General features: G+C 40.4%; 1 protein-coding gene across 1 annotated transcript; it reads left to right on the forward strand.

Moving 5' to 3' along the window:
* The first annotated feature begins 19,891 nt into the window (after nt 1-19,891).
* On the forward strand, nt 19,892-21,016 carry LOC145956072 (uncharacterized). The gene is made up of 2 exons (XM_083071632.1): nt 19,892-20,306; nt 20,364-21,016. The coding sequence occupies exons 1-2, from the start codon at nt 19,892-19,894 to the stop codon at nt 21,014-21,016; spliced, it is 1,068 nt and encodes a 355-aa protein (XP_082927758.1).
* The last annotated feature ends 268 nt before the right edge of the window (nt 21,017-21,284 follow it).

The following is a 21,284-nucleotide window of genomic DNA, read 5'->3' on the forward strand; positions in this document are numbered from 1 at the left end:
TCCAATCACAGACACATGTTAATGAATGAAGAAGACTCAAAAAAACATAAAAAATGAATGAAGAAGACTCAAAAAAACATAAAAAATGCACAAGTTTAAAGGAACCTAGGCCCACAAATACATTTGATTCAAGAAGAATTAGAAACAAGCAAACATGAATCAATTAATTCATTTGAGACATATAGGATCCACCAAAATGTGTATTAGGCTTAGATCCATACAACAAACACAAATTTAGACATAGACAAGCAAGGAACAACACGGATTCAACGAAAAAGATTAGAAACACATAACCTCAAGAGCACTAGGCTCTAGATACCAAAAATGATGGAAGGAACTTCAAGAGGATTGGTGTTCTTCAAGATTTCTAACATCCAAGGACCTTACTCCTTGAGGTTGAACACTTGAAAATGGCGGAAGCTCCTTGAAGAAATCTCCAATGGAGGAGAAGCACCAAAGAGAGGTTCGGTTGGCTCTTGAAGAGATGAAGAAGCTTGAGGAACTAAGCTTCTAGGAGAAGAACTTTTGAGAGAGAACTAAGAGGGAAGTTCTCACGGTTTTGGACTCTTGAAAAATGAGAGAGAATTCGTAATTCTATATCTCATAAATGTCAAAAGTGAGCTACAATGAAGGAATTACAAATATATAGGGAGAGGTAGCTTGGAGAGTAAGCTAACCTTAACCATGGTTCACTAGGAACCATGGTGAGGTTAACTTGACCGTCCAAGGTTTAGAAACTTGGAGAGCAAGCTACTCACTTAGCTTGCTTGGTAAGCAAGCTAAGGAGAAGCTTGTTGACGAGAGGTTGTCGAAGCCTCTATCAAACACAAATGTAAAATGAGTTTAAACTTGTAGCACAGTAGTGCCCCAAAGTCGTCTCTCGAGGATCAAAGGAAATTCTTTTTGTTATATTAGCAGTTTTTGGAAAAAAAAAGGGGGGGGTTTGGAGTTTGATATAATTTTTAGAACAAGAAGTTGAATAATAAACTTAGATGATAAAAACTTCAACTTGTGGATTTTCGTTCTTTGGATTTATCCTTGGTTCAAAATCTCAATCTCAAATAATAATTAAATTCTTGCATTTAAGTTCAATTAGTTAAGCACCAACAAAACTTAAATAGATTCTTTCCAAAGTTCAAGCGAACATTATTTGAGTCCATTAGGTTAGGATCAAGTGTCCAATTTTAATCCCTATTTGGTCTCTAAGTCCAAGAATCCAACAAGCCATCCATTGGAGAACTTAATTAATCAATTCTTGCTTGTCCCAAAGTTAACCAATCAAGCGTCAATTAATTTAGGAGATTCTTCAAATGTTTAAGCAAACATGATTCGAGTTAACAAGGTTAGAATTATTCATTCACATTTAATCCCTAGTTAAACTCTAAGTCCTTGAATCGGCAAACAATTAATGAGTCAATCAATTAAGTCCATGAATATTCCTTTGTCTTTCTCAAAATTAATGTAAACAAGCGTCACATAATTCTTGGTCTTGCATTCCTTCTTAAGTCCAATGTAAGTAAGCATCACATAGGTCTTAGTTCAAGGAGTTAATGAGAACGTCTTATGTAATGAATTTAAGTGATCAATTCAAATTCAATTATATAAGCATAAACAAGATAGAAAGATAAAGATAAATTCAATTATTAAGAGTTGAGGATACACAAAATTTTCTTCAAACCTCAAAATCCATTAGAACTTATTACCACAAGCTGAATTAGAAACTTAGCTATCCATAAAATTAAAAGACATTATAACATTAAATAACAAGAAAGACTAAGAAGAAATTGAGAAGAAGAAGAAGAAAGGGAGGTAGAAGAACACCCAAGAGTAACTTATTTGAAGGTGTTTGGGACATCTTGCAATGGAGAAATGAAGGCCTATTTATAGCCTTCATACAACACATAAAAACTGTAAAATAATGGGAAAAAGTGTAGACAAAACGAAATGGGATGAGTTGTGTAGGTGGTGGGATGCTTTGGTGTTGTTGGTGGGATGAGTTGGATTCCATATTCTTTTCCGCACCGATTATTGACCACCGAATTTGGCCTTCTAGATGATCGAAGTTGCCAACGGCGCCTTCTGTAAAGTTTTAGGTCTTTGTCTCAGATTTCCAGGGCCACCAAGTTTGCTCCATTTGGATCACAACAGCCCAAGTTATGGCCTGAAAACCGAGACATGTTCATCAGCCCAAAAACAGCAAAATTTAGAATAATAATTCCCAACTATCCAATTAGGCCCAACAACACACATATCTATCTAAATCCTATAATTAGCCATGGATGGAATGTAAAATAGCTAAATTAAAGGAAAAGATACATATCAAATCATGATTTATCAAATACCCCCACACTTAGCTTTTTGCACTCCTGGGCAAAATCAAGAAAGCAAAGCAAAGAACAATTCCAAAGATATCAAAGAAAATGATGAAACAGGAAGAGACAGAGACAACAATACACACAAGAAAACAAACAGATTTACACAATCCTTAATGAATCCTGGGAAAAGAAAAGGAGTAGACAACATCTAACACACAAAGAGTCAGAGAAACCAGATACTTATGGAAATCATCCAAGCATTTCAAAACATGGCAAGACAATTAATCAGCTCAAGAGGTGATTCAAAAGCAACAGAACCTCACAAGATGCACTGTATCACTGTATCTCTCAAGTGTCAAGGCAACTGTATACTCTCAAAGCACTCATGAAAAACAAGCAACAAATAGACTTGGCAAGCCTCTAAAATCAACACCCGACAAACATGCATATAAGGATCAAAAGGTCTTTTTAGGGTTGTAATGAGGCCAAGGACAGGGTAGAGGATAATATATGGGATAAGTAACTACAAACCAAAGGAACCAGAGGAGCAATGGGGAATAAGTCAAGACTACGCATAAGAAATAAACCCAAAAACCTCTAATGACCTTTATGATAATGAATCCTCTTTCTCTTGCCTCAAACAACTTTTTTTTTTCTTTTTTTTTTGTTTTTGTTTTTGTTTTTGTTTTGTTTTGTTTTTTTTTTTTTTTTAGATTTTTTTTTTTTTGAATAAACAGTACATAGTGAATAGTACATACGAAAATTTTAAATGAGATAAGATAACATGTAAAGAAGTAAAATGTACAACATAAGGAATCAACTAGCCAAAATACATCATCCAATGAAACATACACATACCCCCACACTTATTCAAGAACTTATTCCCAAAACAATTCCAAAGCTCCAAAACTCCCTAAGGTTAAGGTAATCAATTTTTTTTTTTTTTCACTTAAGGATTGTAATGAGCTTGAAACAAAGAAGGGAAAATAGGCTCAGCAGGGATTATCAGAGGATTTAATTCAAGGTAGGCTTATTTGGCTAGAGGCTTATGAGAATGAAAATGCCTTAATCAAATCCAAACATGCATGTGAATCAAGAAGTATCAAACAGAGTCAAGACAAGGCAACTGTGCAAGCAATCAAGAGGCATAACACACAAGAAAGAACAGAGAGTGGCTCAAATCCTCACACAGGGTATATCTGTCACAATTAAAACAACTTCTCAAACCTCAAAATCATCTTTCCAAGCATAGAAAAATAGGGATTTCAAACCATATAGTATCAAGAAACTCCTATCCAAGAATGAAGTAAGTGCCTACAAACAATCAAAACCCAGAATTCACAGAGAAACATGCAAAGCTGTACAGAACACTAAACATAAAACCTAGACCCAAAAATAACAATTAAACCTACAAACATATAACTAAAATAGTTCCTCCCCCATACTTAAATCACACATTGTCCCAATGTGGCCCAAACAGAAGATCAAAGCAATCAGAATAATCAATAAATCTTGACAAGTGCAATAAAAGTAAAGAAGGAGAAGGGAAAGAAAACTCCCTAGGTCATGGTGGATGCCAAGACACTGCAGAGATGGCATTGGAAATAGCATCAGGTGAAAGATGGCAATGGGAGTGGTGCGGCGGGTGTGAAATCTCCAATAGCCAATCATCAAAGGGTGGTGGATAATGATCCCTCCTCAATGGAGGTGGTGGCACAAAATAAGAACCTGCACAAAGAAAGTGTGCTTGTGCAGAATGCACCTCACTAAAGGGGTTAGATGTATCAATTAAAATAGAACCGCCCTCAATATCCATGGATACAAGTGTATATAAAGAATGTGGATGCAAAGCATTTTCAATTTCAACACAGATAGCGCATCTCATGGAATCAGAACAAACATGATGAGTGTCCATCAAAGATGGAAAATCAATATTAAGTGCAAAATCAGATATACACTCATCTTCAACAAAATCAAGGAATTCAAGGAAATCAATGTAATCAGGATGAGAAAGTAATTTGGCTCCGAAAACAGAATGATCCTCAAATGGACATTTCGAATCAAGAATATTGAACCGAACTACTATGTCACCAACTTCCATACTCCAAATTTTTTATGAGCCGTCACAACTCAACGAAAATTAAAATAAAGGGGGGTTTTGATTATTAGAAGTATTTCTAAAAAGTTTTCTTCTAGTTATCCTTAGTGTTCTTTCAATTTCAGGATCCAAATCAAGTAAAGGACTAGTAGAAGATCTTGTCATACACTATACAAAAATACAAAGAGAAAATGAAAATAAAATAAAATGAAAGATATCTAATATAACAAAATGACACCTTTAATCCCCGGCAACGGCGCCAATTTGAAGAGAGGTTGTCGAAGCCTCTATCAAACACAAATGTAAAATGAGTTTAAACTTGTAGCACAGTAGTGCCCCAAAGTCGTCTCTCGAGGATCAAAGGAAATTCTTTTTATTATATTAGCAGTTTTTGGAAAAAAAGGGGGGGGTTTGGAGTTTGATATAATTTTTAGAACAAGAAGTTGAATAATAAACTTAGATGATAAAAACTTCAACTTGTGGATTTTCGTTCTTTGGATTTATCCTTGGTTCAAAATCTCAATCTCAAATAATAATTAAATTCTTGCATTTAAGTTCAATTAGTTAAGCACCAACAAAACTTAAATAGATTCTTTCCAAAGTTCAAGCGAACATTATTTGAGTCCATTAGGTTAGGATCAAGCGTCCAATTTTAATCCCTATTTGGTCTCTAAGTCCAAGAATCCAACAAGCCATCCATTGGAGAACTTAATTAATCAATTCTTGCTTGTCCCAAAGTTAACCAATCAAGCGTCAATTAATTTAGGAGATTCTTCAAATGTTTAAGCAAACATGATTCGAGTTAACAAGGTTAGAATTATTCATTCACATTTAATCCCTAGTTAAACTCTAAGTCCTTGAATCGGCAAACAATTAATGAGTCAATCAATTAAGTCCATGAATATTCCTTTGTCTTTCTCAAAATTAATGTAAACAAGCGTCACATAATTCTTGGTCTTGCATTCCTTCTTAAGTCCAATGTAAGTAAGCATCACATAGGTCTTAGTTCAAGGAGTTAATGAGAACGTCTTATGTAATGAATTTAAGTGATCAATTCAAATTCAATTATATAAGCATAAACAAGATAGAAAGATAAAGATAAATTCAATTATTAAGAGTTGAGGATACACAAAATTTTCTTCAAACCTCAAAATCCATTAGAACTTATTACCACAAGCTGAATTAGAAACTAAGCTTGATGACAGTGAGAAGCAATTTTGGCCAAGGCAAAGGAACAAGGCAAAGTGGGCAGCCAAGTCTCTAATTTGCTCACTTTGGTTATTTCAAAAATATTTGATTTGGTTTAGTTAGGTTCATCCAATGATGGTGAGATATAGCTAAATCAAATCTATGAAAAATTAGAAAAAAAATGAGTCCAATATGTAAATTTTGCCTAGGCCCAATTCTGGCTCAATTACTAGTCACACCCTCAAGTATTGCTAAATGCCATCTCTTTTCTCCTACTGTAAAAATAGAAAATGAATGTATCAATAAGGGAGGTTAAATGGAGTTAAACTCTCCAAGTAACCTACCTTAAAATCAATATACAATGACTAATAAAATGACCTAAAAGTGCCTCACAAATACAAAGACAAAAATAACCCTATACAAGAGAACTATGTACAAATTATACACAAATAGAACTAGGCCTTCTCTTCATGGTAGAGTAGTCCAAGTGAAGAGTACCTTGGGCTTAAGAAGCCCACTAGTCTTCAAGAGGTCCAACTCTTCTTGTATTCTCCTAGCCATAGCTCTAGTGATTGGACCCTTAGCCCATGGTCTATCACTGTTTAACCTACACATCGTTGGAAAAAATTTCAACACAAGAGATTCACACCAATTTCGTTGTCTAATACTTGTTTGAGTTGATCATCTTGTTGACTATCAAATTAGATACCAATTATTGGAAATACGAAGAAGTTAAACGTCGAGACAAACTCCATCAACAAGTCATGAACAAACTACACAATGAACTTGACATCACATTTTAATTCAAAACCTTCAAGGTATCAAGTTTACAGATATTTGATATTTCATTTACATACTATACTCAACATATAAATATTTATCTTTGAAGCATGAGTACTCTAAATTTCACACCAAACACATAGCGATCACTTACCTGTATCTAGTACTTGTGGCTACATACAAAGTTGGTACCTAAAACATTTAAAAAAAAAAAAAGAAGGTGTTATAAGTGCTATGATTTCATTAAGTTTATGGCCTAGTTTGAAGCACTTATATCAATTTTCCTTGCTTTTGACTTTGTTTTTAACTCAAAACATATCTAAATTGTTAGGTGATCACATTTTGTTTTTGAATCATGTTTTTAGGTAACTTACAAGTATTTGGTTGTTGTTTTGTAGTTTAGGAGAAAGCTAGGAAAGAAGGAAGGAAGTCAAGCACAAAGTGGTGAATTTGAAGTTGAAGGAATTTTTGGTTAAGTCCCCAGGCTAAGCCCCAGATCCACGCTTAGCCTCAGCATGGCAGAGAATCCCTGGAACAGAATTTTGATCCCCATGCTGAGCGTGGAACTGAGGCTGAGCGTGGGAGTCCCAGAACCTCATTTCACTCCAGACCTATCCCCAAGCTTAGTGTGGCTCTCACGCTTAGCGTGGATTGTGCTGACATGTCATTATTCACATAAGAAAAGATTTTATGACCTAAAAGTGGGATTTTCGAGGAGAGAAGCAAGGAGGATCATTCTTGGAGTGTGTGTGGCGGCTGGAGAGCTCTGGAACCTTCAAGATCAAGCTTCTTCCTTTCTTCATCATTTGTAGAGTTCTACATGTCTATGTGTAGCTAAACTCACCCTTGTTGGGGTTTGATGTAACTAAACCCATTCTCATGTGTAAACTCTAAGCTATCAATCTAAGTTGTTATTCAGTTTTATTGCTCTTTTTCTGTGCATAATGCTTGTTATGGCTTGATCACCCTTAACTTGAACTTAAGTTTTTTAAGAGATTGAGAAATGATTTTAAACCTTTGACTTGAAATAGAGCAGCTAATGGTGCTTATTGCTAGAGATAGAGTAAATGCCATTGGTCTTTCTTAAGCTCTTGTTTTTAAAGCTGGTTTCTTGGTTAAATTATGCAAGAGATTGATAGTTTAAGCTAGCAACTAAGATGCCAACTTGTAAGAGATTAGGGTTGGTTACTTTTGAGAGTGATTGATAAATTCTGAATAATAACTATTGTGAACTTAGTGATAAACATGAGAGGAAGGTTTAGTGAAGTTAAACCCCAACAATTTATAAATATTGCATTAGAATCAAGTTTTGCACTTTAAGTGTTTACCAAAATTCCAAAAAGAATTGTTATTGCTTGTTTACATTATTTACTGCAGCAAATCAAACTCTTATTGCTTTTCGGTAGCTTAGTTAGTATAACAAGTGAAATTGTAAAGTGTTGCGCAAGTCCCTTGGGAGACGATACTCATACTTTCATTGAACTATTTATACGATTTGGTACACTTGCCAAACGAGATAACAAGTTTCTGGCGCCGTTGTCGGGGACTTGCGTCTCAATACTTAGGCAAAGTCACTAGGATTACTAATCTAGGCTTTGATTCATTTATTCTTTTACATTTTGCAATTACTATATTCCTTTTCTTTTAATTCATTGTATCTTTGTTGCTGACCGTTTGTTGTAGCTTTGTGATTTTGGTTTATGCGAGGTACTGTTCCTGCTAGTGATTTAGCTTACGACCCGGAAATTGAGAAAACAGCTAGGAGGAACAGGGGAGCAGTAAGGAAGCAAAGGTTACTAGCCAAGCAAGCACAACACATAGAGGCTACTTCGTCCTCTCTCAATCATTCTTTATCTGAAATCTTAGAGGAAGTAGAAATGGCAGAGGAAAGACCAAGAATTACTCTTGGTGATCATGCAGCTGATACTGGTACTACTCATTTCTCTAGCATTGTCACTCCTGCAATTGTTACCACTAATTTTGAGTTGAAGCCAGCACTATTGAATCTAATTCAGAATAATCAATTTGCGGGTCTTGATCATGAGGACCCATATCTGCATCTTCATACTTTTATTGAGCTTTGTGGCACAGTGAAGATACATCAAGTTCCTGAAGAGGTGATTCGAATGAAGCTATTTCCTTTCTCACTACTGGGGAAAGCTAAGATGTGGCTCAATGCTCTACCATGTAGACCCCTAAAATTGTCCGGGTCAGAAATAAAGCTTGAAGACTCTCGAAGACTGAAGGATAATCAGCCAGAAGGACTCCTCGAAGGCCCTAGGAGGGTTCTCTGTAGGTCCAGAGGTCTTAGAATAGCTTAAAATAAAGAAGTGGAGGGAAAAAGCCCAATACGGCCGTACTGAACTCAATACGGCCGTATTGAAGCTTCAATACGGCCATACTGAAGTCAGTACGACCGTATTGACACTTCAATACGACCGCTGCGAACTCAATACGGGCGTATTGAAATTTCTGACTTTCAATACGACCGTATTGAACCCCAATACGACCGTATTGAAGTTCAAAAATTTCAATACGGCCGTATTGGCCCTGTAGGCCGTACTGCGCCTATTCCCTATAAATATGACGTCAATTGGACGTCATTCCACACTTTTCAAGATAGTTTGAACCCTCTCCTTGAGTATTCTGGGGTTTTTGAGCAGTGTTCTGCCCTAGAAATCACTCGGAGAGTTGATCCGACGAAGTTCTTGAGCCCCGAGCCATTTTGCTTGAGGATCGAACCTAGTCGAGGGGAAATCTCTTTGATTCCCTCAGTTAAAATTTTTGTTCTAGGAGAGCGAGGAGCGGGCTTGTAGAGCGAGGGAACGCCAAAACGCTTCCCAGTTCATTTTTTATAAAAAGCACGCTTCAAGAGGTTTCCCTTCAATCCTTCCTTTTACTGCTTTCTGTGTGCATATTTAAACTGTCATCATGTAGATAGTCAATTCATAATTGTTTAGAATAAATAGGGGTAATTTAGTAATTTTACGCTATTATTTTAGAAATAATCTGTCATAGGGAACCCGAAAGGGGCGCTGTGGGGTGCTAACACCTTCCCCACGCGTAACCGACTCCCTTACCCAACTCTGGTTGTAGTGGCCAAAGTTGATTTTTAAATCAATTGCCTTATCCCTTTTTCCAATGTTTTGAGTAAAACATTGGTGGCGACTCCACGAACCCTCCTTTTATGAAAACCTCTAATCCATGGAGGGTCCCGCTTGGGATTAATATGGATTAGTGAGCCTTTTAATAAAATTGCTCGTTTGACGAGGTCTCAGTTTGAGAATAAGTCATTCTAGCAATCCACTATTTTTAAACAAATAAACGAGTCCAACCATCCTTCGCGAATGCCGAAAGCCCGTTTCGGGCCGGTGGCGACAGATGGCGACTCTGCTGGGGAAGCCTTGAGAGTCAGTCCCATTTAGTGATGGATTATTTTCAAAATAATAGTCTAAAATTACTTCACTACCCCTCACTTGTATGATAACATGATTTATTATATGGCTTTAATAACTGTTGTTTGTTTAATTTCCGCAATTGTTTGAAATACAAACTGTACACAAACCTTTGCACACAACAGTTCCCTCTATACCCGGGGGCATGAGTGGTAATCCATAGGGAGTGGATGTTAGTACGGCCGGTTGATGGGTTTATAGGAGCCTATGAGACCGTTGTCGAAAAGCATCACTCAAGGTGATAACCATGAACTTGAGTCCGACGGTGCGTTGGAGCTTTCCATCGACCTACGACAAGAGGAATTGGGTCCCTATAATGGGGGCACCTTGGGGGCCTTTGACCAAGTGAGAACAGTTAGATCCTCCTTGAATATGCACTTTTCTGCAGGAGACCCCTACCTCGTAATTCGCTCGTAACTGTTCGTGGATGAGTGAATTGTTTGTGCATTCGTTATGTGACATTGTTTGTGCATTAATAAATAACCTCGTGATAAGGTCTAAAAATAATCCCCATGCATAGAAAACCATGACATGAGAGGAAAGACCATGTGTGAAAATATAATAAAAGTGAGGAGCATGTACATCATTACCAATAAGACATCATGCATCCTCATGAAAACATACATTTTAGGATCACCAATACCTCTTGACATGAGTGAAAGAGACCCATGACTATAGAGATTCTCCGTTGGGGAGAAATCATAGATAAAGAAGGGTGGTAAACTTCCGTCTTAAAAAGGCAGCGCCTTAAAGATGGAGGTTTATCAAGCTCGTGTTAAAGAGTGTATTCATTCCATAAAATAAACTAACTAAACATTCATTTTAGAAAGTGGCTGGTCATCTCTCTATCCTTACGCGCGCACGGAAAATCAAGAAAATGGAAGCATTGGAGGAGCAAAACAAGAAGCTCACAACCGAGCTTTCACAGCTTAAAGAGCAGATGGCGCAAATGATGGAACTCATGCGTCATCACAACATCCATGATTCTCATCATAGTGATCATGGGTCCCATCATGAGGGAGAGGAGGAAGAGCATGAAAAAGATCCTCCAAACGCCGTACCCCTTGGGGCAGGAATTATAATAAAAGAGCCCGAGGTCTCAAAGGAACAATTCCATGCCCTCGAGGATCGGCTAAGGGCTATGGAGGGGCATGACTTTGACATTAAGGATGCCGCCGACATGTGTTTGGTGAGGGACATTCAATTCCCTCCTAAATTTAAAGTGCCAGATTTCCCAAAATACGTGGGATCGACTTGCCCTAAAAGTCATCTCACCATGTACTGTCGCAAGATGGCTGCATATGCCATAAATGAAAAGCTCTTGATCCACTGCTTTCAAGAGAGCTTAGCTGAAACTGCACTCAACTGGTATATGCAGCTAGATGGAAATCTAGTACACACATGGAGGCAGTTGGCCGACGCCTTCCTCAAGCGCTACAAATACAACATTGACCTAACACCCGATAGGTCTGATCTTCAAGCCTTGAGTAAAAAGAACGATGAATCCTTCAAGGCGTACGCCCAACGTTGGAGGGAGTTGGCGGCACAGATAGAGCCCCCGCTGTCGGATAAGGAGACGGTGTCCTTATTCATCAACTCGTTGACTGGTCCCTATTACGATAAAATGATAGGGAACACAACGACACTCTTCTCGGACATCATCACCATTGGAGAAAGGGTGGAACAAGGACTTAAAAGTGGGAAGCTGGCTAAGCCTTCCCAATCATATGAAGCTAAGAAGGCCTTTGGGAAGAAGAAAGAAGGAGGAGTCAACGCTGTAACCATTGCTCCGTCTTCTTCCGCTTCGAAGTCAGGCAAATCGCAAAACAACTCTGTGAAGAAGTTTGATAGACTTCCGACCACTTACAGCGATCTCCTGCCGAAGCTAGTGGAGGCGCGCCTTATAGCTTACATTCCACCAAAGAAGGTGAATCCACCCTACCCCGATTGGTACAATCCACAAGACAAATGTCTATACCATTCGGGGGCACAGGGGCACTCAACGGAGAACTGCCGAGCTCTCAAGTACAAGGTCCAAGACCTTATCGACGCTGGGTGGGTCACTTTCGATTCGACGGAGCCCGACGTGAGCAAGAATCCTCTACCGCAGCAGGAGTAGAGAGAAGGGCAAGCCATGATAGGGCCCCTCCACATTTTTTCTTTTAGGGACTCATGATCAATACCCGAGATCATGAGGACCTTTTCATGTAAATAAAGGGTTTTGTACAGTTTTACACTCATATATCAATAAAAAGGCATTTTTCACACAATTATTCTCTCATTTTGTTCTATTCTCTCTCTCTCATTAATATTAATAAATTCTAAACCTAAACAGAACCAATAAATAATTATGTCTGTGATTGCTCGCTCTGACCGGGATCCGAAAGCCGAGGATGAATGGGTTGAGTTGGACAGTGATGAGGAGACCATCTCTCCGGACCTGCAAAGACTGCTAGATCAAGAAGCTCGTCTACTCCAACCGAATCAAGAAGAATTGGAGACCGTGAATTTGGGGCAGGGTCAAGAATTGAAAGAGGTCAATATTGGGACCCGTATCAGTGATGGAATAAAAACGCAATTAATTCAATTATTGAGGGAATACAAGGACGTATTTGCATGGTCGTACCATGATATGCCCGGGTTGGACTCCAACATTGTCGAACACAAGTTGCCCTTAAAAGAGGGGTTCCGACCTATTAAGCAAAAGCTTCGACGAATCAAGCCCGAATGGTCGTTAAAGATTAAGGAGGAGGTAGAAAAACAATTGGACGCGGGATTCTTGGTTGTATCCCAGTATCCCGAATGGCTGGCTAACATTGTGCCAGTCGTCAAAAAGAATGGAAAGGTTAGAGTGTGTGTTGATTATAGGGATTTGAATCGTGCCAGCCCAAAGGACGATTTTCCCTTGCCACATATTGATACACTCGTGGATCACACCGCCACAAACACACTCTATTCCTTTATGGATGGATACTCGGGGTATAACCAAATCAAGATGAACATGGAAGACCGCGAGAAGACTTCCTTCATTACACCTTGGGGCACGTTTTGCTATAGGGTAATGCCTTTTGGACTCAAGAATGCGGGTGCCACCTACCAACGAGCGATGGTGACATTATTCCACGATATGATCCACAAAGAAATTGAAGTATACGTGGATGACATGATCGCAAAGTCAAAAGACGAGATGGACCACATCCAATATTTGAGAAAATTATTCAATCGGCTTCGTAAGTATCAGCTTAAGCTAAACCCGGCTAAGTGTACTTTCGGAGTTCGGTCGGGTAAGCTTCTCGGGTTCGTCGTCAGTGAAAAAGGCATAGAGGTGGACCCCGATAAAGTAAAGGCAATAATGGAAATGCCTCCTCCTAAAACTGAGAAAGAAATTAGAGGATTCCTCGGCAGGGTGAACTACGTCGCAAGGTTCATCGCACAGTTGACTGACACGTGCAAACCAATATTCAAGTTGTTGCGCAAGAATCATTCCGAAACTTGGGATGAGAATTGTCAACGAGCTTTTGACAAGGTCAAACAGTGCTTGGCCAATCCACCAGTACTGGTGCCACCTGTCGAGGGAAGGCCATTAATCCTCTATCTGACAGTACTTGATGAGTCCATGGGAGCCGTGCTAGGGCAACAGGACGAAACTGGAAAGAAAGAACAAGCCATCTACTACCTGAGCAAAAAGTTCCTTGATTATGAAACCCGCTACACGCCATTAGAAAAGACTTGCTGTGCGTTGGCGTGGGCAACACAAAGGCTCAGGCAGTACATGATAAGGCATACTACTTGGTTGGTTTCCAAAATGGACCCAATTAAGTACGTGTTCGACAAACCAATAATCACTGGGAAGATTGCCCGATGGCAAGTGCAATTATCAGAATTTGACATCATACATGTCACACAAAAGGCCATCAAAGGCAGTACCCTAGCTGATTACCTAGCACACGGGCCGACCAATGACTATCAATCCCTTCAGGATGATTTCCCCGATGAGCATATAATGCATCTACAACATGAAGAGCTTAAAGATGACACATGGACCATGTACTTTGATGGAGCCTCCAACATGCTTGGACAAGGGATTGGGACAGTATTAATTTCCCCGCAAGGAAAGCATATCCCCTTAACGGCAAGACTCAGCTTTGACTGTACAAATAACATGGCCGAATACGAGGCTTGCGCGTTAGGAATCCAAGCAGCAATCAACAATGGTATCCTAAAGCTCAAAGTATTTGGAGATTCGGCTTTAGTCATTCACCAACTGCGAGGTGACTGGGAAGTCCGAAATCCTAAACTGGTACCATATGTTGAGCATATCAAAGATTTGACACAATTTTTCCAAAGTGTCATCTTTGAATACATTCCAAGGGAGGAGAATCAGTTTGCTGACGCCCTTGCTACACTATCATCGATGTTCGCATTGGATAAGGAGCATGAAATGCCCATCATCAATATCCGGCGGCACGATAAGCAAGCGTTCTGCCTACTGATAGATGAAGCTGTTGACGATCATCCATGGTTCCATGACATCAAACAATATCTGTCAAAAGGGGAATATCCTGATATGGCTAGTGATAATGATAAAAAGCATATCCGAAGAAGGGCCATGGGATTTCTGTTGATTGGGGAAACCCTCTACAAAAAGAATTATGACTCGGTCTTGTTGAGATGTATAGACCGAGTCGAAGCTCAAAACGTGATCAAAGAAATACATGAGGGGGTTTTTGGTACCCATATTCCCGGGCCTGCAATGGCTAAGAAAATCCTTAGAGCAGGATATTATTGGTCGACCATTGAAAGGGATTGTTACCAATACGTCCGGAAATGCCACAAGTGTCAAGCATATGCCGACAACATTCATGTCCCACCAACGCCACTCAATGTTTTGGCTTCACCATGGCCATTCGCAATGTGGGGCATGGATGTTATTGGACCCATCGAGCCAAAGGCATCCAATGGACATAGGTTCATCCTTGTGGCCATTGACTATTTCACTAAATGGGTAGAAGCGGCATCGTATGCTCATGTGACCCGAAAGGTGGTAACATCCTTCATAAGGAAGAACATCATATGCAGATACGGTATTCCCGATAAGATCATCACTGATAATGGATCCAATTTGAACAATAAGATGGTGGAAGAATTGTGCAAAGAGTTCAAAATTCAGCACCATAACTCTTCCCCATATCGACCAAAGATGAATGGGGCAGTCGAGGCAGCCAATAAGAATATCAAGAAGATAGTACAAAAGATGGTTGTCTCATTCAAAGACTGGCATGAGATGCTACCCTTCGCTCTCCATGGTTATAGGACTTCAGTACGTACATCCACAGGAGCTACTCCATTCTCCCTTGTTTATGGAATGGAGGCAGTTCTGCCGGTTGAAGTCGAGATACCTTCTCTGAGAGTAATCATGGAAGCAAAACTTTCCGAGGCAGAATGGGTTCAAAGTCGATACAACCAATTGAACCTTATCGAAGAAAAACGACTGAACGCCATATGCCATGGTCAAGCCTACCAAAGGAAGATCAAAAAGGCTTTCGACAAAAAAGTCCATCCTCGGATCTACCATGAGGGAGAGCTGGTGATGAAGAAATTGCTACCAGCTCAAAAGGACAAAATCGGAAAGTGGGCCCCAAATTACGAAGGACCATATGTGGTGAAGCGAGCTTTCTCCGGGGGAGCATTGATTCTCACAGACATGGACGGAGAAGAACTTCGATACCCAGTCAACGCTGACGTGGTAAAGAAGTATTATGCTTGAAGACGTTGCTTGCATCAGCCCGCTAGGATGAAAACCCAAAAAGGGCATCCTAGGCAAAAGTTAGGGCAAGACAAAAAGCCCGCCAGTACAAGGGTACTAGGCAAAACAAAGGCAAAATTATCCCCGCTAGGACATGTCCTAGGCAAAAATTAGGGGCAAAAGAATAAGATATAAAAACAAAGCAAGCAACGATCACTTGAACCGAAAACCGAAAGGCGGTTCAAGTGATAATCTTCTAGAAGCAAGCGTCTTGCAGTATCTACACTCCTGGCTCAGGCATCTCACCCAAAACGATTAGGGGAACGAGAAAAGCGACAATTACAGATATAATTGTTTAAGCCAAAAATGTATAGCCTACCTTGGCCAGCCATTCTTCAGAAATTCCTTTTGTAAATCTTTCTGTATGAACATTTGTGAATATCAATAAAATATCCATTTGTTTCTTTTCTTTCTTGACCTTGTGATTATGCCTTTAAAATTGATGTTTCTAAAAATTGTACGAAACTCTTAATAATCGGTCAATAAAAGAAAATTGGAGGGGTTCCTGTAAAATCCATAATCTCCTGCATAAAGGCTCACAAAAATACTCCCTCGCGTCAATGACAGAAAGTCCTCCAAGAAGAAGAGGATAGGGAGAGCCACTCACTTTTCTAAATAAATGAACAAAAATAAAAATTGTATTACATTTGTGCATCACACACATGAGTTGCACATTCAAAGACCTTATCATGAGGCAACTGCATAAAATAGAAAAATAGAAAATTGCTTGTGTATGACAACAGCAAGCAAAATACAAAGATTCAGAAAATCAGCAGCATCATACAGAATAATTGAGCCTGGAGAGGCTTGCCGAAAGAATACTCTCAAAATAACTGAGCCTGGAGAGGCTCGCCGAAATACTCCTCATCCTCCACACCAAAGAATAATTGAGCCTGGAGAGGCTCGCAGAAATAATACTCCCCAAAGGGAACCTCAGCTCATGAAGCCAATATCCAACAAGAGCTATCAAAGCAAGATCGACGACATTCCCAATGGAAGCACGATCACCCAAGCAGAATATCCAAGTCAAAGGACTTAGACTTCCTCAGTGAAGATAGCTCTCCAACTCGAGTGTCGAGTGAGGCTAAGCCTGTAGAGGCTTCCTAAATAATACTCTGGGATACATAAGATCCCCAAATCCCCAGTCGCCTACTCAAGAGGCATCCCTGCAGAAGGAGAAGAAAATAAAAAATCAATAATCATTCCCCAAGTGGAATCTGGCTCAGCCAATCATTGAACGTCAAGCTGATACGCCTAACAGAAGAGGCTAATCAAAATCAACGACAAAATCCCCCAGTGGATAACAGCCTACACGGAGGCAGCAAAATCAAAAACCAAAAGAGACACCCGAACAAGGATAACCGGGATACTCCACCAACGTCGAAAGGACGTCAGCCAATCATAAGGCACCGCTCACATCAGAAAGAGCATCTTTGTGTCTGCACCCAAAGGAATCAGAAATTCCCCAGTGGGAACCAACTACGCAATGGAAAGTTGGGACACAAGAACCTATGAGTAACTGCACATCCCCTAGACGGATCCCTGCGTTATCCAGCCCTTAGTGGCACAAAATCAAAAAACAACCGTCGAAGCAGCATCGTGGACTGTGGAGACAAAATCATCACGAATCCCTGGAAAGGAGATATTCACGCTACCCCGTCGTCACAAACACGGAGGTATGCAGCTTCCGGCTCGGACAATGAGCGAAGCTATCTCTGGAAAAGGGGTACTCACCGCTTACCGTTGTCATAAGGGTACTTAGCTTCCGGCTCGAACAAAGAGTGAAGTTAAGCCTGGAGAGACGGTACTTACAGCTTCCAGCTTGGGCAACAAGCAAAGCAAGGCCTGGAGAGGCAAAACTCACACTGCTTACCGTTGTCACAAGGGTACTTAGCTTCCGGCTCGAACAAAGAGTGAAGTTAAGCCTGGAGAGACGGTACTCACAGCTTCCAGCTTGGGCAACAAGCAAAGCAAGGCCTGGAGAGGCAAAACTCACACTGCTTACCGTTGTCACAAGGGTACTTAGCTTCCGGCTCGAACAAAGAGTGAAGTTAAGCCTGGAGAGACGGTACTCACAGCTTCCAGCTTGGGCAACAAGCAAAGCAAGGCCTGGAGAGGCAAAACTCACACTGCTCACCGTCGTCGCAAAGGTGCTTGGTTTCCGGCTCGAACAAAGAGTGAAGCTAAGCCTAGAGAGGCGGTACTCAACCATCAGCGTCATCAGAGGCGTGTTGATGTCCAACTTCCGGCTCGGGCGTCGAGTGAAGTTGGCCTTGGAGAAGGTAAACTCAGCTACCGAGGATGTCAGAAGCGCCGAGGTATGCACCCACCTGGAGAGGCTACTCAACATTTTCCCACCGGAAGACGCTACAAGTCAGAAGGTCGGCACAATACCCGGACAATTGGGTCAACTCCTTTACTTGTCAGCCGATACACCAAGAGGCCGTCCGACTAAGTAAAGGGGGGGCAGCTGTAGACCCCTAAAATTGTCCGGGTCAGAAATAAAGCTTGAAGACTCTCGAAGACTGAAGGATAATCAGCCAGAAGGACTCCTCGAAGGCCCTAGGAGGGTTCTCTGTAGGTCCAGAGGTCTTAGAATAGCTTAAAATAAAGAAGTGGAGGGAAAAAGCCCAATACGGCCGTACTGAACTCAATACGGCCGTATTGAAGCTTCAATACGGCCATACTGAAGTCAGTACGACCGTATTGACACTTCAATACGACCGCTGCGAACTCAATACGGGCGTATTGAAATTTCTGACTTTCAATACGACCGTATTGAACCCCAATACGACCGTATTGAAGTTCAAAAATTTCAATACGGCCGTATTGGCCCTGTAGGCCGTACTGCGCCTATTCCCTATAAATATGACGTCAATTGGACGTCATTCCACACTTTTCAAGATAGTTTGAACCCTCTCCTTGAGTATTCTGGGGTTTTTGAGCAGTGTTCTGCCCTAGAAATCACTCGGAGAGTTGATCCGACGAAGTTCTTGAGCCCCGAGCCATTTTGCTTGAGGATCGAACCTAGTCGAGGGGAAATCTCTTTGATTCCCTCAGTTAAAATTTTTGTTCTAGGAGAGCGAGGAGCGGGCTTGTAGAGCGAGGGAACGCCAAAACGCTTCCCAGTTCATTTTTTATAAAAAGCACGCTTCAAGAGGTTTCCCTTCAATCCTTCCTTTTACTGCTTTCTGTGTGCATATTTAAACTGTCATCATGTAGATAGTCAATTCATAATTGTTTAGAATAAATAGGGGTAATTTAGTAATTTTACGCTATTATTTTAGAAATAATCTGTCATAGGGAACCCGAAAGGGGCGCTGTGGGGTGCTAACACCTTCCCCACGCGTAACCGACTCCCTTACCCAACTCTGGTTGTAGTGGCCAAAGTTGATTTTTAAATCAATTGCCTTATCCCTTTTTCCAATGTTTTGAGTAAAACATTGGTGGCGACTCCACGAACCCTCCTTTTATGAAAACCTCTAATCCATGGAGGGTCCCGCTTGGGATTAATATGGATTAGTGAGCCTTTTAATAAAATTGCTCGTTTGACGAGGTCTCAGTTTGAGAATAAGTCATTCTAGCAATCCACTATTTTTAAACAAATAAACGAGTCCAACCATCCTTCGCGAATGCCGAAAGCCCGTTTCGGGCCGGTGGCGACATACCACATCAAAGCTTAACCAGGTGGTCTGACATAGAGACAAAGTTCTTGGCAAGATTCTTCCCTCTTGCTAAGATCAATCAAGCAAAGAGTGAGATTGTCACATTCTCTCAAAAGCAAGATGAACTTCTTTCCGAGGCTTGGGAGAGATACAAATCCTTGTTGAGGAGATGTCCAAGTCATGGATTTGATGACCTTACTCAGGTTAATATTTTTTTGGGTGGATTGCAGCCACGGGTGAAAATTCTATTGGATGCCTCAGCTGGAGGTAGTATGCGTTTTAAAACACCGGAGGAGGCTATAGAGTTGATTGATGCTATGGCAGCAAATGATTATGATTTACCTACTAAAAGGGAGTCAAGACAGAAAAGAGAAATTCTAGAGTTGGGATCTCAAGATGCTTTATTAGCTCAAAATAAGCTCTTGTCCCAGAAAATTGAGGCTCTTACCAAGCAACTTGCTCGGATTCCACAACAACTATAATCCACTCAACATCAAGTTCTAAGTTGTGATCTTTGTGGGTTGAATCATCCTCACGGGAAGTGCATTGATACTTTCCCATCTCATGGAGAATAGGTGAATTACATGGGGAATCAAGCTCGACAAGGAGGAAAATATGGTGGTAATTATGGGAAGAATTGGCAATCACACCCTAGCACAGGGTGGAACCAGAATGATATTGCTCAATCTAGTAGACCTCCTATGCAAAGGCCCAACTTGTATGATAGACAGTCTAAATTAGAAGAAACAGTGAACCAGTTCATGCAGGTCTCAATCTCTAACCATAAGAGTACTGAAGCATCTATAAAGAATTTGGAGATTCAAGTGGGGCAGCTGGCCAAACAATTGGCTAAAAATTCTGGTGGAAATTTTTCAGCCAATACTCATACAAATCCAAAGGAGAATTGTAGTGCAATTACAACAAGAGGTGGTAAGAGAGTGGGTGTGTTGGAGGATGAGGAAGAGCAACAAGAAAACAAGGTTGAAGAGAGAGAGAGAGGTGAAAAAAATAATGAAAAAAATAAAAAAATAGAAAATGTAAAAGAGAATGTCATAGAGGGAGAAGAGTTGGATGAGGAAGTTGCTGTTAAAAAATCAAAGAGCCAGCTAGCAAGAGAATTGAAGATGAAATCCAAGGTGTCTAGTACCAAGGATATGCCATATCCTCCAGCCCCAAGCAAAAAGGATAAAGAGAGGCAATTTGCACGCTTCATGGAGCTTTTTAAGAAGCTTCAAATCAACATTCCTTTCTCAGAGGCATTGGAGCAGATGCCCACTTATGCAAAATTCATGAAAGACCTCTTGACAAAGAAGAGAAAGTTCATTGAGCAGGAGACTATTGAGTTGAAAGCGAGGTGTAGTGCCATAATTCAAAAGAACTTACCTCCCAAGTTCAAGGACCCTGGAAGCTTTACAATTCCAATCACTATTGGGGACCTATCAGTTGGAAGAGCACTGCTAGACTTGGGTGCAAGCATTAACCTCATTCCCTTGTCTATGTTAGATAGAGTTGGCCAAGTGGTAGTAAAACCGACCCGCATGACTTTGCAACTGGCTGACCGGTCTATCAAGTATCCCTATGGTGTGATTGAAAACATGCTTGTTAAAGTTGACAAATTCATCTTTCCAGTTGATTTTGTGGTTATGGATATGGAAGAAGACTCTGCTATTCCTATTATCTTGGGGAGGCCATTTATGAAGACTGCATGAGCAATCATTGATGTAGAGAATGGTGAATTTAAATTGAGGGTCCATGATGAGGTGATCACTTTTAATGAATTTGAAGCTATGACCCATCCGAATGATAAAGGTGCTTGTTTCCGAATGGATGTGCTGGATGAGGTAGTGCTTGAGGCTACACAAAAGCTAAAAAAATCATCTTCTCTTGAATGTGTGTTAACTGATACTATGGATGAATTCGATGAGGAAGATGTGATTGAAATGTCTGAATGCTTGAAGCACCTAAATACTTTCAAGG

The sequence above is a fragment of the Cajanus cajan genome, chromosome 3 (assembly GCF_000230855.2).
Source record: "Cajanus cajan strain Asha chromosome 3, NIPB_CcT2T_4, whole genome shotgun sequence".
Taxonomy (NCBI): Eukaryota; Viridiplantae; Streptophyta; class Magnoliopsida; order Fabales; family Fabaceae; genus Cajanus; species Cajanus cajan.

Bases quoted from the DNA above. Each gene is read 5' to 3' on its own strand.
- LOC145956072 (XM_083071632.1), top strand. From the start codon at position 19,892: ATGGGGAATCAAGCTCGACAAGGAGGAAAATATGGTGGTAATTATGGG. The intron at 20,307-20,363 runs GTGAAAAAAATA...AGAATGTCATAG, and splicing joins GGTTGAAGAGAGAGAGAGAG to AGGGAGAAGAGTTGGATGAG.